General features: G+C 42.3%; 1 protein-coding gene across 1 annotated transcript in view; it reads left to right on the forward strand.

Moving 5' to 3' along the window:
- The first annotated feature begins 418 nt into the window (after positions 1 to 418).
- Positions 419 to 18115, forward strand: part of KMT2C (lysine methyltransferase 2C) — a 194642-nt gene continuing 176945 nt past the window's right edge. Inside the window, 2 exon segments of the mRNA XM_027648467.1 lie at positions 419 to 504; positions 616 to 793. Of these exon segments, the coding sequence (XP_027504268.1) occupies positions 477 to 504; positions 616 to 793 (206 nt within the window). The 5' untranslated portion in view covers positions 419 to 476.

The following is an 18115-nucleotide window of genomic DNA, read 5'->3' on the forward strand; positions in this document are numbered from 1 at the left end:
CACACACACAACAGCTGGAGCTGTCAAAACTTCCTCCGCTCGGCCTCGGCCCCCGCCGCCTCCGCCGCCGCCGCCCGCTCCTCCTCCGCCCCCGGGGGCTCTGCGCGGGGGGAGGGCGCAGGGCCAGGGTACAATGAAGCGGCGGCCGCCGCAGCCGGGCAGCGCCGCAGCCGGAGCCGCCGCCAGCGCCCGGGGCCTCTGAGCGGGGGCGCCCAGCGGCGGGACCAGCCGCGTCTCTCTCTCTCTCGCTCGCTCGCTCGCTCTCCTCACCTCCCCCAGCCCCACGACAGACCCCGCCGAGCCGGGGAGGGGGTTATTGTGTGTGAGACCCTTCCTTCCTTCCTCTGCGCTTTCTCTTCGCAACACCCCCCCCCGCCCTCATCTCCCCCCCCCTCCCGCTCCCCTCCTCCTCCTCCCGCTCTCCCCATGCTGCTCCCCCTGCTACCTGTGCTGGTCGGCGGCGGCTGAGGCCAGCGATGCGAGGCGGAGGTGGAGGAGGCGGAGGTGAGGAGGAGAGGAGCCGCGGGAGCAGGAGGAGCATCGGGATCCCCATCACCATCCTCATCTTCATCCTCATCATCATCATCCATGTGTCTCTCTCGTCCTGCTGACTAGGATGTCAACGGAGGACAAGAGTCTGGTGGTGGCGGTGGTGGAGCCGCCTCAGCAGCAGCAGCAGCAGCAGCCCCCCGAGCCTGGAGCTCCCCCCCCCAGCAGCAGCAGCCACAGACAAAAGACCTAGGGGCCGGCCTCGCAAAGATGGCGCTTCCCCTTTCCAGAGAGCCAGAAAGAAGTAAGTTCAGCGTTTGTGTGTGCGAGGCAGAGAGGGGCCGGGGCAGGCGGCCAGGCGCAGGCAGAGCTGTCAGTGGAGACTCGCTGCTCGTCGCCCCCTCCCTCTGCTTAATGCCATTTTGAGAAGGGCCCTTCTTTCTTCTCCTCCTCTCCCCTTTGCACTTTCCCCTCCTCCTCCTCCTTTTTCACCTTTGTCTTCCTCCGCCTGCTCTCCCTTTCCCACTTTTCTTTCACCGTCCCTGTTCCTTTCTTCTCCTCCTCCTTCGGAGTTTCTCTTTAGCTCTTCCCCCTTCGCCCTCTTCCTCCTTTCTCCCCTTGCTATTGCACCTTCCCCCTTCTCCTTTTTGGGTCCGTTCCCTTCCAGGACGCTCGGCGGCTGCTTTCAGCGTCGCCCTGGGTGCTCCCTATGCTTTGACGGTGCTTCCTCGGCGCTTTTCTCCCCTTGTTATGCCCCCTCCCTCTTTTTTTTTTTTGTTTTTTTGGAAGGAAAAGCACTGTTCTCGGCGGGTGGCAGGGAGGACACCCCCTCACCCTCCCCTCCCCGCGCACACACGCAAAGTTGAGGCAGGAGTTTCTGGGCGGCGCGGGGGGAGCTGTCAGCGGCCGCCGCTCCGAGGGGACGCGCCGGCGGGACGGTGCCGAGGCACCACAAACACACGGAGGGAGGGGGTGGAGGAGAAGGATGGCGGGGGGAGCCTGGTTTCCCCGGCGCTGGCACATCTCCCTTCACCGCGGCCTCTCCCCGCCGGGGGCGCGGGCGCTCCCTCAGCCCCGGCGCTCCCCCCGCCCCGTCGGGCCGCTCCCGAGGGGCCGCCCCGCTCCCGCAGCCCCGGGCGGGGATCCCGCAGTGCCGAGCGCCGTGGGGTGGACCGGGGGTGGCCCCGCTGTGGGTGCCCGAGGTGCGGGGCCAGGCCGGGCTCCGCGAGAGGCTTCCCAGGGAGCGCCGCTGGCGCGCTGGCTGCGCTCCCCCGCGGGTTATTTTTGAGTAGGATGGAGCTTGCCATGGCATAGCTGATGGCAGCGGTAATGGGGAAAGCTGGGCAGCACGTTTGGAGAAGGGAGCGTCGTGATGTGGCCGAAACAGGCTCTGCGCTGCGGGGTCTGTGCGAGCCTCGGGGTTCAGAGGTTGTTCCCTTTGTTTTGAGGGACGCGCTCGGTTTGACACCCCCAAGTGTGTTTGTCCTGGTGAATTCCTGGCGCTTCCCTGAACGCCCACCCCAGACCTCAGTACCAGTTTCCGTGTTGGAATCATTCCGGTTGGAAAAGACCTTTAAGGTCAAGTCCGACGATAAGGTCACAGTGGAAGTCCAAAACACGACAAGGGGATTCTACTGGGCTGGACCTAAACACGTGCAAAGGCTATGCTTTCCTCCGTTTGTTTTTACATGTATATGTTATAGACAGTATTAGTTTGGGATAATGGATTTTTTTTTTTTTTTTGCTGTTGTTGTTTTTGAAAGTTTCCCTTCAAAGATTCTCATGTCCCACCTGGTTTTGGGGAAGGTGCATTGGTTGCAGCTCTCTCTTTTCTTTATCTTACCTCTTCACTTGATAAAAATTTTTGTATAGTGATCATTGAAAGTACTTGGCAAATATGTACAAGCAGTAAAGTTCTTGGATTCATTTCCTTTAAGCTTAGTTTTATACACTTGGTTTTTATTTCTATGTACAGAATCCAAACCTTACATAGGAAACCTTTCAATGTTTTATTTTAAAGGAGTTTTTGGAAGAAAAATGCCACTGAAATGTACCGGTCTGCACAAAGAACCTAAATATTGTAATTTGTGAAAATTGGCATATTTTGCTAGGCCAGTTTGAGGTTGTGTATACACTCTTGAGGAAAAGTGGGTGCTAAAGAGGTAATTCCTTGTCTTCAGATAGGTTTGCATTGTCATGGGAATGTTGTTATCTAGTTTTAGGAGGAAATAAAATTTTCCTTTAAAAATATGGAGTTATGCTGACATGAGTGTTTGTGTAAGAGCTGGAAATTAAATTAGCTGAGACAAAAATTAAAATGAATCAATACTCTTTTTCTTCACCCTCTGATTGTTCCTGGCTGGTGTGCTGCTCGGTGTCCTGCTGCATCTTTGTGGAAATCCTGTACTGTTGGTAAAGGCATTATGAAAAAGTCATAAATGCTTTTGAAACCAGGATTTTATAAAAAGTAGTTATTTTCTAAATTTCATGGTGTAGGTATAAACAAGTCTTTTTTAGTTGCATCCATTTTGGGGAGAAAATGGTTTTATTTTGTAAGTTTTGCTACTTACAAAATACTGATTACAACTAGCCTATCAAATGTAGAAATAAGTTAAGTAAAAATATTTTCCGTCTTCTTCTTATGACTTGTCTTGTCTTCCTTTTCACTTCTATGCTTTCCAGTTGGATTAATGTGCCTCATGTAAACCAGATAAAAGAGCATATGTCAGACCATTTTCTGTACTGTAATCACATGTCTAAATCACTATTAGCCAGTCAAATTGTTCAACTGCTTTATCCCATTATAGGAAATGTTCCACCGAATGTTCAGTCTAAGTGCAGTCTAAGTAATGGTAAAATGAAGAGCCCTGCATTAAACTGGCAAACTCAAAATAGAATAATTCCTCAGCTATGGATGCTTCCATTAAAGAACGATGCCATATTGGAGAGTGCTGTAGGTTGGTGTTTAACCCTCTTGAAGGCCATGTTTTTAAGTAAATTTAATGAGTTTAAGCAGACAGATGGAAAACTGCCTCAAATCTGCTCCTGTGAGATGCCAAGGATTCTCAACTCTTCTCAGAAGTAGACTTACGTTAAGGGAGCACAGGGTTCTTCAGTAGGACAGTGCTGCCCATGTCTCTCTCATTCTGTGTTTTATCTGGTTATCAGTTAAAAACTCCAGTGGTGCTGTGGACACAGACAGATACAGGGAACTGTGGAGGCTCCCTGTGGGTGATGAACTGGGAATCAGTACCATCAGTACCTGGAGAGGTACAGATGGTAGAATGTGATGCTGGAACAGCATTTTATCACTGTTTGAAGGACGTAGCTTCATGATAGCATTGTCAGGAGAGTTGATCTTAGGTGAACAGTTCATTTTTATTATTTATATTGTAATTGTGCCTGGAGGCCTGGGCACCATTTTACTACAGGCAGTACAAATGCATAAGCAAAGATAGCTTCTGCACAAACAATTTCTTAATTTAAATGTAAAGATAAGACAGCATGTAAATGTAAGAAATGTATTGGGAAAGCAGGAGGGAGCTGTGAGAATGCTGTGAGCAAAAGAACATGCAGAAGTTCAAGTACCCTGGCTATCTCAGCATCAGGGAATGATTCAGAGGCATCCGACTTGGAGGATGTATTTAGAGGAGGGTAACATTGTCACCCCGAGGATTTTCACAGATAGCTTGTTTCCTGCCTGAAGTGCCAGACCAACACCCGTATTTTCTCCCTTGCTTTGTATCTGTACAGAACAGTGCTTCCAATGGGAGAGGTGGAGCAAGAACAGGCTGTGCAGAGCCCTGAAATTGAGAGCAAGTAGGCTGTTCATGATATGGTTCATCAGGAAGAAGGAAGAACACACAGAACTATCATCAAAGCAGTGAATGAGGAAAATGTTTTTGTAGTATCACCTTACAAATAAATTTAAAAGGCAGAGAGATTGCACTTAACGAAAGTCAAAAAAAGAGGATAAAGTTGCATTACTGAAGCTAGGACATGATGGAGAAGAAAGAAGCTTTCAGATGCAAGGTGAAAAGAGAGCTCTTGCTGGTGTTGTATGGGAAAAATGGGAATAATTAGGTGCCATCTCATTGTATGGCCTGAAATCTTCAAAACTTTAATCCTGTACTTGGATTATAGCTCAAGTTCCAGGGTATGGACCTGAAGGACAGGAATGTGATCAAAAAGAAGTTGTAGGGGAAGAGTTCTGTTTCAACTGTATTGTCATTGTATGAACAGCTGGTTACTCATCAGAATGTATCAGAATAGTATTGTACAGGTGCAGTAAACATTTTTTTTAATCTATTTTAAGTACTAGAGCTTTATTAATCTCTACAGGTTATAAGCAGCACCAACAGATGTAGCTTCTTAGAAAAATTTAGTAGCAGAAGTTTCCTGGATTGCAACCCTGGTAACAGTCACTTTGTAGTTCAGTGTCTAAGCTCACTTTAAATTTTATTTTCAGCATCCATCGATCTTTGATGTATGTTACAAATTATTTTTGCAAATGTGTGCAGTTTAAAACAGCATAGGATAATTATTTCAAAAAGCATGAAATTTGTGGAAAGCATTTTGTGTGTTTATTTTTAATTATCTGTGTTTTAATTTCCATCCTACTTTTTCATTACTTTGGCCAACGTACACTGCAGTGGGTTTGCAAAGGCCATGGATTTCACACATGCAGATAGTTTTGAGGAGCCTTAAGCATATCGTTTTTGCCAGGAAATGATTATTTGAGAGTTTTTATTATCACTTTAGTTGCATTTGCATTAGGGTAGGCCAGTATTTAAAGATACATACGCTCTTCAAAAGAATGTTAATGTGTTGGTTGGAGCTTTATAGTTCAGCTGTGTTTCTTTAGTTCATCAGACACCTTCTGTGTTATATCTGTGTCTTTACTTGCCTGCCCTTTTCTCACTTCAAAATTTAACACTTGCAGATGTAAAGTTTATATTGCTTTGTAGAATAAAAATGTTCCTGAGCACACGATCGTAGTGAGGGAAGGTCATTTGCCACCTGGCAGGACCGAGGTCTTTGGATGGACGAGCTCTGTACAAGCGTTGTACAGATAAGGGTTAAAGTATTAAAGCAAACAGTGGCCTGTACAAGCCACGTGTATCAAACTGTTTGGCCAAAAGCCAGGAGGTACATGCTGGATCACACAGTGAGGAGGTGAGGCTTTGGGGCATGATGTTGGCTCTTTGAAGGCCTTTCCAGTCCCTGCAGAACGGGGCTGAGCTACGTGGAGCGGGGTCCCGGGGGAGCCTTGTGCCATTTTCTTTGGCAGGCCATGTTACAGGACTTCTTCCGCCACAGTCGAATTACCAAGCAATTCCCCACCTGCCTTAGGTAGTTCTTGCATAGGAGCCTGGCTTAAACTGCTCACAGTGCTGTTTTGCTCAGGGGGTAAATGATACCTGCATTAACCTTTAGATTTTCAGTTCTTGGTAAGGACTTGTGTGATGGGTGGGCTTTACTGAATTGTTTTGCCACATTCTCAAAACTGTTAAAATGTAGATTCCTGCGGTGTCTTCACTTGTGTCTTGAGGGTGAGTGAAGTTAGGCTTAATGTTGGAAATAGATACACGGTTTGAAACAGACTGGACTTGCTGTGAAGAATTGAGACCTTTTTGTTTTTTTGGACATTGCAGCAGTTAGTTTGTTAATGTTTGTATTTGATGACCCATTGAACTTCACTCGTGGTGAGAGGACCTTCAAGAGCTATTGGACAGTATCGTGACATATCAAGTGTGATGGTAAAATCTCAGCATATTGATCATAGAGCATGTCTTTGCCCACTCTCCTGGTTGCTACTCTCTGAGCCATCTACACACCAGACATCTCTTCATCCTGCGTGCAGTGACACAGGAGACTTTTTCCTGGTTTAAAACAATAAAACAGTTCAATTTTCTTGGCTTTGCTCGTGGATTTTTTTTTTCTTGTTAGCATGTTCAACTCCTACTAACTTCTTGTTATTGTTCTTTCATAAGATAAGTAATTGGAAATGGACATTTCTATTCTTTGCTGTAATTTTAGTTGAGAGATGGTTTTCCAAGGCAGCTGAGAATAGGTAAGCTCTCCCTTTCTCAGGGTGGAGTTGTTTTTTAACTCCTTGGCCCAGCTGTCCCACAGCAATATTGGGGGAGTAGCAAGGTCATGTATTACTAGGGAAAACAGAGTTTCCTTATCCATCACTGGTGATTGCTCCCTTACATTATCATACAGTGAGGCTATGGAATTAACTTTTTAAGAAATGCTGTCATAGGTACACTAAAATGTTATTAACTGCTAAATAATTAAGCAACTGAGAACTTCGGGAAATAAATTTTCTCTTTCTATGTTTAATGTATTTGATCATGAATTCGTGCAATCTGCATGATTCATATAGTCTGCATAGATACAGAGAAGTAAGATTTTACTGCACCAAGTACTTTTTGCTAGTAACTTGCATTGAGTTCTGTGGGTTTTTTTGTTTGTTTGTTTTCACTAGAAGGATGGCCATTCCTCAGTTAGTCAAAATAAGTTTGGGCACTTGCTTCAAGAACTACATTAAGTAAGGTCTTCTAATAGCACTGGTGCTTTTGAAAGCAAATGAAAAGAAGTAGGAAACCCCTTAAAAATCTAGAAAAGTCATTACTTAGAGAAACGTAGGCAGTGAGTGTATGGAGCACATCAGGTGGTTACTTTCCCCAAGCCCCATAAATCTTAGGCTGGTTCTGGCGGTGAAAAGGAGCAGCAGCTCTGCCCTCCCTCCCCTACCAGCTGTTTGTTCTGTCCCCTGTGCTGACCCAGGCGTTTGTGGTGAGCTACGTTGGGAAACTGAGCTGGGTTAGGACTAACCTGGCAGAGAAACATGTTTGTGATAGCACGAGGGAGGAGGCCACAGCAAGGGCCAGGCTGTGGAGAGGCAGAGCTGCAACTCTGGGCTGTACTGCCAGCCTGAAGTGGTGCCTGAGAAGGTAGAGCCTTGGTTGCCTGAAATTGGAGGGTGTTTGATTCTCAGGCTGACTCCTTGGAGTTCTTCAATGTAGCAGCTGTTTCAGGAGATTGAGATTTTTACAGCCTGTAGTCATATATATTGACTAATTGGTTGTTTAAAAAAATAAATAATGTTGAGAGGGTTCTTCACAGGAGATAGACAGAGGAGCTGTTCTCATATCTCTTGCCCCAGACATGGGCATTGATTAAATAAGAAATTTTAGTTCTCACTTTGATCCTCAGAATCATTCTTAAATGGAATATTCAAAGTACCCTAAAATAACAGTGTAAGTAAAATGTTTTATGTTAGCAATAGTTTCTAGTATTCTAAAAGCTCCTGCCTACAAGTATATCAATATATAGGCACTATAATAAAATCACACAAGATTTTGCTTCTTTCAGAATATTCTTTCCTTTCACATTTTTTGGAAGTATTTTTATTAAATCCCACATGCACCAAATCCTGTTGCCAGCCATTCCAGTATGAACTTATAATTACTAATTTTCAGTGCTGTATTTATCAACACTCTAATTGCTTTTCTTGAAGAAACTCTTGGAAGCCCTACCAAACTAGGATGCTTCCCCCTCAGACTTTTGGCATTGAGCAGGGGGAGAAAAAGAGGCCTTTTTCTGTTCTGCTGCATCATTACTGAAAATAAATTCTTGCCAAAACCAGTTTTAATTAGGCTATCAGGAAAAAAAAGAAATCAGCCTTAGGAAAATTTACCAATTTTTTATTTTGCCTATTATATTTTTATTTTCCTTGGAGCGTATGCACTTGAGTCATTTGTATGGCACAATAAGATAATAGGAATTTTTGGTAGTGAAGCTGTGGTCCAAATGTTCTGTCTCTGCCACTAAACATTTGCTGACCTCTTAGGTGACTGTTTGGGAGTGCCACGTGGAAGCCTCAGCTAATCCAGAATGACTTCTGGAACATCCCAGGGTTCATGGAACCAGGGGTGTTCCAAGAATGGTGTCTACCCTCCTGTCTTGGCTTGGAGTGAAGACTCTGCAGTGTTCTTAGGGAATGTTTTCTCAACAAAACAGGATAGGGTGGCTCCATATTATTATTAATAAAGGGAGAAGCAATTCTGTTTTAAAAAATGGGAGATTAGTAAGCCATTTCATAGAATGTGAATTTTATTGGTGTTTTGTTTTTTTTTTTTTTTTTTTCCTGGAGTGTGGAGTTCAGAAGCACAATGAAATTCTTTTAAATAAAATTAATATTTAGTTTTCTTATGTCACCACAGATAAATGGAACTGTACAGTCAAAAAAGACTTCGGGGTGATCTTGCTCATCCTTCTATGTTGTGTATCTGTACCATTTCTGACAAGTGGTTCCACAACTTGTTTTTGAAGTATTTAGTGAGTGAAATTTCCCCTGTATCTCCAGGCAATTGGTTTCAGTAACTAATTTTGTAAAGTATAAAATAAATATTCTTTAGTGCTGATTAAGCTACTTTTGTCTTGTATTACTCACAGTTAAGACTCCACAGCTGAAATGGAAAACAATTTTTATGATAAACTTTTATTTATGGGGAGGTTGTCTCCTTTGTTCTGCACTGAACAAGGTTAACCTCTATTAGCAACATAATATTGATTTACCTGATTTATCCTTTGAAAGATTGCTAATCTTTATTAAGTTTCACTTGGCTGATGTGAACCACTTTTCAATTTATCAGGATGATTTTTATTAGGATCTTGTCCTGTAAAATATTCACAGCCTCAACCATGTGTCAAATGCAGCTCTTCTGCGTGTGTGAATATCCACATGCAGGTCCTGGACTTTCTCCTGGTGTTCTCCCACCTTGATTGAAAAGAATTTGCAAATAAATACTCCTTGAGTGCTGTAGCTCTTTGTTGCCAGCCTCTCTCAGGGCATTTTCAGCAGGACTGTATTAGGGAAGATGATCATTCATAGCTTACAGATTACTTCTGTCTGTTTCTGAAGCATTGTGTCAAATCCTTCCAGTCCTGCTGACTTGAATTTCCCTGATTATTTAGCCTAGCAACAAAATCAGGTTTTAGCTACAATAAATCTGTTTTATGAAGGCTGAAATACAGAAAATGGCATTTGAGCCTGTTTTGTTATCCGTTTGTTCTTTTTTAACGCTGTTTGTACAGACTTTTGTGTTTTTCTTCTTACTTCTAAAATATTTCTGAAACTTTGTTTGCCTTTTATATTGCACAGTGGTAATACTGCATGCTGTGCTTTTATCTCCTCTGATTTTTATCCCTGACAATTTATGCTGTTCCTTTATATTCATTAAAATGCCCTTGTTTCCATTCCTAATATGATTCTTTCTAGTTTCAGACCCTTATTACTGGCTGCTTTTGATGCAGTCCGTATTGTTCATACTACATTTCCTATCTCTCCCCTGCTTTGGAATAGTTTGCCATTGTGCAAATTCCAGTACAATAACTGCCAGTCCTCCTTTAAATCACAGGCTCAAGGGATTCTAGTAACAAGTTCAAAGAGTTTGTTTAAATTTGCTTTTCTTATTTCAGTTAATTGAAGATAAAAATTTGTTCTCCTTTCTGTACTGCTCTCACTTTCCCCCTTCCTTGGCACAGCGAGTGCTTCTTGTTACCACTTCCAGCCAAATCACTGTACACATTGAGATGTTTAAAATGGAGCCTGCCCTAATAGAGTGAAGTGTGAAGTAACTGCTCTTCTGGCACCCTCAACTTTGTGAAACAGTTGTCCTCAGCGTTTTCACAAACATGTTGGGCTGTTTGTTCTGTTATTTTGGTTTCCTATTAAACGTATGGATGATGAAGGCCTCCTCTTACCCTCAAGATACGTGCTCTGAAAGCTTCTGTTAGCTGATTCCAAAGACTTACCAGCTTCCCCAAATTTTTCTCTCCCAGCCTTTCCAGTTCCTTATTCCCTAGTTCCCATTCTCTGTTGCTTATGTGTTCGTTTCTGCTCCAACTTTTTTCCTTCTCTGTTTTTTCCCCTCCTTGTAATAAAAGTGAGTATTTTTTTCTTACTGTGACCCACTGAACCACATGAGACCAGAACTTCACTTAGCAATGGGCCAGATGCTTTCCATTGTGAGGAAAGGCTTGGGAAAGGGAATTTTGAAATAAAATTCGAAGTAAAAATTGCTGCTCGTTTCAGTTCCCCTAAATTTTGCCATTTGGAAATCGGGCTAATTCATGGCTGTTGCTTGTGTTTTGTATTGATGAGTGGCATGGCTGTAGCCAGCAATAGTGTTCTGGCACATGAAACACTTGGCTTCTTGTCTGTGCTTGTGAGAAACGTGACAGGGAATGTTTGGAGTCACTGGTCACTGTTGTCCCCATTGTCAGATAATTCCAGCAGTTGCTCGGGCAGTTTTGCCCCAGACCTGCCACCACTTTACCAAGCAGTTCTCAAGGCTGGCCCAAGGTTTCGTGTGGGCCACACATTGTTCCCAGCGTAGTTTGCATGTGGCTGCTTTGTGTGGGAGTTTGGGAATTAGATAGCATGGATGGAGGCTGCTCAGTGCTGGTCGGCCTCAAGGCCAACATCACCAGCTAAGTTTAATTTACTGGTGTAACTATAACCAGTGGTTTTGTTTTGTTTTGTTTTTTGAGGAGGAATTCAATGAATCTGATAGAATTATCATCTGTTTTACTTTCATCCTCCTGGGCAAACACTGTGCCACAGTTAATGTTCTCTAACCCATAGGGATGCAAGTTTAGGAAGAACAGCTCACAGCAGAATTGCTCTAGAGGGAGCAGAGGAGATGGGATGTACAAGCCATGGGGCTCTGGGAAATGCTGGCTTTCAGTGCTACTTCTGACACACAATGTTTCCAGGTTCCCGTTTTGGGTAATTAACCCTGCATCAGGCATCCTGGTAGAGAGTTACACAGATGAAAGTGCAAACCAGATTCAGCAGGAATTTTAATTTATTTTTCTACCAATGTCTTTCAGAAACCCTTTAGGAGACAAGTGGGCCCAGAAATGGGAGGGTAACTCAAGAAATAAATGATCTGTAAGCAAGATTATTTAAAGAAATTATCCCTAAGGTCTTTCACGTGGCAGTAAGTGCTGTCTCATAGCTCACTATGCTGTTACCTCTTTCTGTAAGGGAATGGGAGAGAATCCTTTGTCCTGTGGTGTGCTGTGAACAGCTTGGAGATACATTACTTTGTTACCAATATATTTGTTGGTAAAGAATAAATACAAAAGCTTGGTAATTTGCCTCATATTTTGTGTGCTCTTTATGTGGTCTTCTCAGATAAGGCTATGCTGGTAGAACAGAACAGAGAAAGTACTGTTTGTGTGTGAATCTACTTTATGGACAAGCAGAAAATCTTGATCTCAAGGCTCGTTAACCAGACACTGTCAGTGGGGGTTTTAAATTACTGATAACTTAATGTAAATAAATATTTGTTTAGGAATATTTCCAGTTTACTTTTTTCGATTCATGTGTCTCTTTTTATTTTACTTGCTTTAGACTGTCTTGATAGGCAAAAAGAACCTGTTTTTAAATTGTTAACTTGACCATGTTATTTTAAAGCATTTTTTTTAGACCAATGAGATTTTCTCGTCTATACTTAGTTAACGTGCTCACACTTAGAAAAAGTGAAGTCATAACTGTCTTGGACATGTTTAAACTTGTTGAGTTGAAGCTTCAGCTCTCAGCTATCCTGTATCTTCTCAAGTGCAGTGTTTTCCTTGTGTAGTTAGAATTTGGGAAAGTATTGTGGCGTTGGTTAGCGGGCTTTTATCTAAAGACTATAAATATTGTTAGATGAAGTTGTTGAGTTTTTCTGGCTTTTTACTCTCTCTCTCTTTTTCTTTTTTTTTTTTTTTCCCTTTTTGTCACCCAATATGTAGCCTGAGCTGAACCTGGGGAATATACAGTGACCACGTCATGTGGTGTGGGAGCATATTCCATAACAGCCATTAGTAATGGGCCTTGGGGACAGGGCAGAGACTGAATTCTAGCTCCTGTAGTCATGCCACCCAGGTTTATTTTCTAGGAGTACTGTCATGGTCTAGTTTCTGTCTGAATTGTTTTCTTTAAAAGCTTTAAAGGAATAATTATATTTATTTTACTATTTTAAAGGAGCTTACTCATGAATAGGAGGAGTAAGTGTACACAAATTCTGCTGAAGTCTTTATGCTTACTCAGAAGAGAGAGGGAGGTATCTCTGAAATGCAGTTTTGATGAAGTTGGGTCTGAGCAAGGGCCATCAAGTAGGAAATACTAGACAAAGATGTTTAGGTGTGATTCAGGCAATCTGAGTATCACCTTTATGCCCTGATCTCTGATCTCTGTTCCCTGTACTTGGCATAATTTATTTCAAATAGGGTCCCCCCATCAGATTTCAGCACTGTGTATAATTGCACAGCTATGTAAACAAGGAATTGAACTTCAAAATGTTTGTAAACCATTTTGGGAACTGACTCTGACCTGCCTAGAGCAGGAGGTTGGACTAACTGACCCCTGAAGTCTTTTTCAGCTTGAGTTATTGTATGATCCTGTCCTGTGAGCAAGCCCTCTCATGGTCGTGTCCATTATTTATGTGGTACCCATTGCTTTTGCACAGTGAATGATGTGTAATAACCTTTATTTTGTAGGTGTTTTTGTGTATTATTTCTTGAAAGAAAATAATTGACTAAATCTCTTTGTTTCATTGTCTGCATTCCTTATTCCCTTTGTCGCCTGATACTTGCTTTATCTATTAATCTGTGTGATTCCACATATTCTAAATAAATTATTTCTTCCTTACCATGTTGGGATTTTTTTTTTGTCAGAAATGTGTCACTTGGCACTCCAGATTTTCTTTTTAAAGCGTATATTTGAAAGTTTATCTTCTAGAAAAGGGTAGGGCTATTTTGATTACTTTAAAGCAAATATGTCAGAATTTTTTTTCTCATTGGATTTCCATCATGCACTGTTGAAAGCAGTTTTGTCCTGCCTGTGCTAGCAGCTAACAATGCATGTCAGTAGCAATGAGTCATTTTTTAATGGCTTGAGAGTGTTTAGTTATTGTCTGTGCTCTACCTCTTCTCTTTTTGCATCTTCTTTTCATCTTGTGGTCTTTTCATCCGTATTGGTTTTTAGTCCTTTCTGAATTAATTCGCTCACCTTTTTATTTCTTTTTCTCATAAAGAAAATTTTCTTCAGGAACTTGTAGTGATAGGACAAAGAGGAATGCCTTCAAAATGACAGAGGGCAGGTTTAGATCAGATGTTAGGAAGAAATCCTTTACTGTGAGGGTGATGAGAAACTGGAACAGGCTCCCAGAGAGGTGGTGAGAGCCTCATCCCTAGAAACATTCAGGGCCAGATTGGAGGGAGCTCTGAGCACCCTGGCCTAGAGGAAGGTGTCCCTGCCCGTGGCAGGGGGGTTGGAAATGGATGATCTTTAAGGTCTTTCCAACCCAAACTATTCTGTGATTCTAAAGGATACTATATTATCATTTTAGTTATGTAACAGAGTTTACCACTGGCAGCACTCAGCAATGGTGTAAAACACATGGGTCATGAGACTCTGTCTCTTGTGCAGTGTTTCTCTAAGGAAGCACCACGTGCTGTGCAGCTTCAATGCCAGGTAAAATAGCACTGTTGGAAAAGCAAAGAGGTGACTAAGGAGATCTGATTCCCAGAGGTAATGCAAGATTTGAAGACCTATATTTTTTTTCTTTCAAATATTTTGGTTTTGAAATGCTTTTTAACCTGATGTAACCTATGCTTCTCCATTGATATCACCATTTGCCTTGTGGCACTGGACAGTGGTGACATTGTGTGAGTTCAAGCTCCCTTGTGAGATTTGTGCTGATGCTCTGCAGGTAAATATCAGCCATAGAGGCAAGAGGGGACACTGTGGCTTGTTCTGAAGGGTTTTTACCTCAAATTCATATTCATCAGTCAATCAAATGTAGTAGTAGGCTTTGTCTGCCATCTCTGTCACTGGGACAGTAGCCTTTGGCTGAAGCATGGAAAGACATCAGGGAAGAAGGACACCTTGAGCCTTTTGAGTTTTATTTGCCAAAACTTGTCAGTCAAAGCCATAATAAGAGACAGAATTTGATGTTTTCTATGTGGAAAGCTATTTCAATTACCTAACTTACATTACTGTTCAGATTTTATTTCTAAAAGCAAGCTTGCTAGATATGACATCTTAGATGTAATGGCTTTAAATCAAATTTATCATAGTATGTTAATGTGGGCATGTAGTTAATACACCAAATGTGTTTCTTGGCTGTGTGACATGCTGCCAACCTATCCTGGGGTCCAGATATCATCTGGTTCATGCTCACAAGAGGAGAGAACAGGGAAGAGGAAATACACCATTTGGAACCACTTTGGAACCCTTATTTTTATTTCTTACTTCTAGCAATGGAATCTATCTCTAGAGACTTAGTACAGGTTAGAAACTAAGACCTTCCATACCTCTTCAAATGCAATAAAAAAAGAAGTCAGTCGTCTTCTGTTTAATCCTTTGGCATAGAAAGTGGAATTTACAGAGAAACTGTAAACAGGAGAGGGTGGTTCAAGTTTCTATGTAGCATGGAAGCATAAAGGGGTGCTAGAAGGTAAAATGCCTTTACATTTCAGTAGGATTGCCACGCTAAGGAAAAATACTTGCATTTCCTTTTCTGCTTGTTGTCCTTTTGTAGCTTGATACTTAGGGCTTAATCTTGAGTTGTTGTGATTATAATATAATATTCTTAAAAATCCATTGATGATCTTAGACATAGATCAGCAGAAGTTAGGAAGAAGCAAATGTTTAAGACAGAGAAACACATTTTTGTGCTCTTAATAGATCCATCTTTGTTTGTTGTAAAATGAATGAAGTAACAAATCAGATGTATGACCTAGCAAGAGTAACCGAGTAATACTTCTGATGTGAAGCCCATGTCTCTTATTTGTCTATGTGTTGCACCTGAAATTCTGATTGGAATATATTGGAAGTGGTGACTTATGTATTCCTGAATTTCCCTTGGTTGTTGTGAAGAAACATTCTCCAAAAGTTAGGAATTGTAAATAGGGCCTAATGCAAAGAGATACTGTGTGGTTCATTCAATGTGTCTTGATTAACTCAAGAGTTGTATCCTTGACTTAATCGATTTGAGCTTGGAAAAAAAACAGTCTACCATATGTATAGACATAAGTTTTTATCTGAATCATTAAATCTATCACTTCTGTTGCTTACCAAAAAAAAGAAGTCTGTCTTAGCAGGGGCGACTGATCCCATTTTCCCCATGTACATTTTCTTGGCAGAGGCATTGGCATTAAACAGTTCCTGCCTTGCCATCCCGGCGACACACGTTCGTGGAGACGTGTGAATCGGGGCAGGGAGTTGCTGCAGACAGAATTGCTTTGCCTTTTCTTGGTGTCCAGCCCCACTGCTTCTTGCTGGGTTACCCTGTAGCAGGATCAGTCCATGTGTCTGGTTCACAAAATGATCCAACATACAGGTGAACAGGAACAGTTGGGAGGCTGGGAAGAAAAGGTGTGGGTTGGGATCAGCTTCAGTTAGAACTGCTGCCCAAGTTGTTCCTTTAGCTCCTTGTGGAATCCTACTGAGTGCAACTTATGGGTAGTTTGTGTGGTGTCAACATGACTGGTGTTTGGACCATGTCTGACTGCGCTGTAGTAAAATTACACTTTGTCCTTCCTAAGATTTTCGTGGCAATTAATGTTCTTTTACAGTAAAAGAACTAAATCTCGCCTCTGATGTGATGGAAAATGCATCTCTGTTCAAAACTCTGGGGAAGAAGGGGGCCAGCTAATATGGCTTCATACCTGTTAGTTTGCATCTTGGATCACATGAACAGCAGGGAAAAGTACTGAGAGTAATTTAATATTATTATTTTAACCAGCTATTATTAAATTACAACTTGTCTTGTTTGTGCTAACATACTTAAACTTGTCAGGTGACCCATTACCCGATATGTTAAAACCTGCATTTTTTAATGGAGTGTAACATTTGAAAGTGTCTGCAGGTTTGAGGTACAGCAGGACAAACAGCCCTGCGAATTGATGCAGCCTCAGTCATGGTGCTGGGGTGTCACCTCAGACAGTACTGCAGCCAGGGTTGGAGTGGAAGCTTATCAAAATAGGCCGTTATGGGACAGATGACACACTGTAAACTTGGTGCTCCGGCCTTGCTTAACTCGCTGAGTCTAAACAGAAAAACTCATTTTATTTAATACAGTTTGGGAGATCCACAGCTTCTATCTGCTGTTTGGTATCTCCTTTGGTTTAAGAGGAGCTTAATCGCAGAATAACTCGTTAGAAAAACATTTAAACTCTGGATGTCCAAGAGGGACTTGTCCTGGTTGAACCCAAAGGACTGTTGAGTGCCAAAGGGAATAGGCAAAGTGATTAATGTTTCAGTAGTGGCTTCACAATTCACCACTTGTTGGTTGGACCAAAGCAACCCACCCTTACTGCAAAATAAACCCCTGACATTTACCATCTCTGCTAAGGTTTAGACTGACATATTTAACCTCCTCATTGCAGCAGACTGAGTGTGCTAATATGTGTGGTTACAGAGATGTGCTGATAAGCTGTAGCTTGATAGCTCCTTGTAGCCAAATATATTTATGTGTCCGTACCTGTACTAACATGGCACAATGGCTCTTATACAATAGTTACTTGTTTCAGAGTAAACACCTGGAGATTTTTTCATGTGAGTGCTTTCTTTTTAAAATTTTATCTTCATCTCTGCAGAATTGGTTTGATAAAAACTTTCCTGTAGGCCAGGCACCTGGAGTGTGTTTCAGCTGGAAATGTAAGGAGAGGCAGTGTTGGTCTACTCCCTCTACCTGGATAGATCCTGCTGTGTGAATCAGTGTGGGAATTTGGGCTTACTTTGTTCTCAGAAGTGAGATGGTCTTTTTTAAACTCCTCGTTGCATTTATTGAGAATTTCTCTAACCAGTACTGATAAGGCAATACTGAACTTACTTGCTTGTCCACAACAGAGGATGCCCAAGGTTAAGTATGTCCAGTTGCAGCTCAGTGTGACAGAAGAGAATTTGATAAAAAAAGTACTGAGATGAATGAGAAAGTAGATATAATGCATGGTCTTACTTCTGTTTGTCAGACCAATCACATTATTGTTGTCAATGTGTCAACCTGTGTCTTGCAGATGTCTGATACCTAAACAAATTTTAAGAAAAACTCAAGATTGACAGAAGCAAAGCATTACACAAGAGCTGCTTCAGGGTTTTTGCGTGAAGGGAAGTTGAACAAAGGCAGTTGTGTTACTACTCAAATTGGCAGAATGATTGGTTTGCAAGTATCTATCAATACCAGTGAAGTGACACTTGCGTAATGTTTTCTTGATTTGATTTTCTCTCTAGAGGAGAAGAAGAAAATTGGCAGGGAGCATTTGAAGGATTAGGAAAGAGCCGTTTGTAGATGGACATTTGTCAAGTTTTGCTTTCTTAGCTCGTCCGTTCCAGATTCTTTTGGAGAAGTGTAGAGCAGCCTGAAAAATGTTGGGGGAGGGAGGAAGGAAAGCTAAATCACAAAATACTAACGAAAAACACAAGACTAAAGCACAACTTTCACCTCAACATGCAGAAGAACTTCTTTACATTGAGGGTGTCAGAGCACTGGAACAGGCTGCCCAGGGAGGTCGTGGAGTCTCCCTCTCTGGAGACAGTCCAAACCCACCTGGACAC

The sequence above is a fragment of the Corapipo altera genome, unplaced genomic scaffold (genome assembly GCF_003945725.1).
Source record: "Corapipo altera isolate COAL_440 unplaced genomic scaffold, ASM394572v1 47, whole genome shotgun sequence".
NCBI classification, from domain to species: domain Eukaryota; kingdom Metazoa; phylum Chordata; class Aves; order Passeriformes; family Pipridae; genus Corapipo; species Corapipo altera.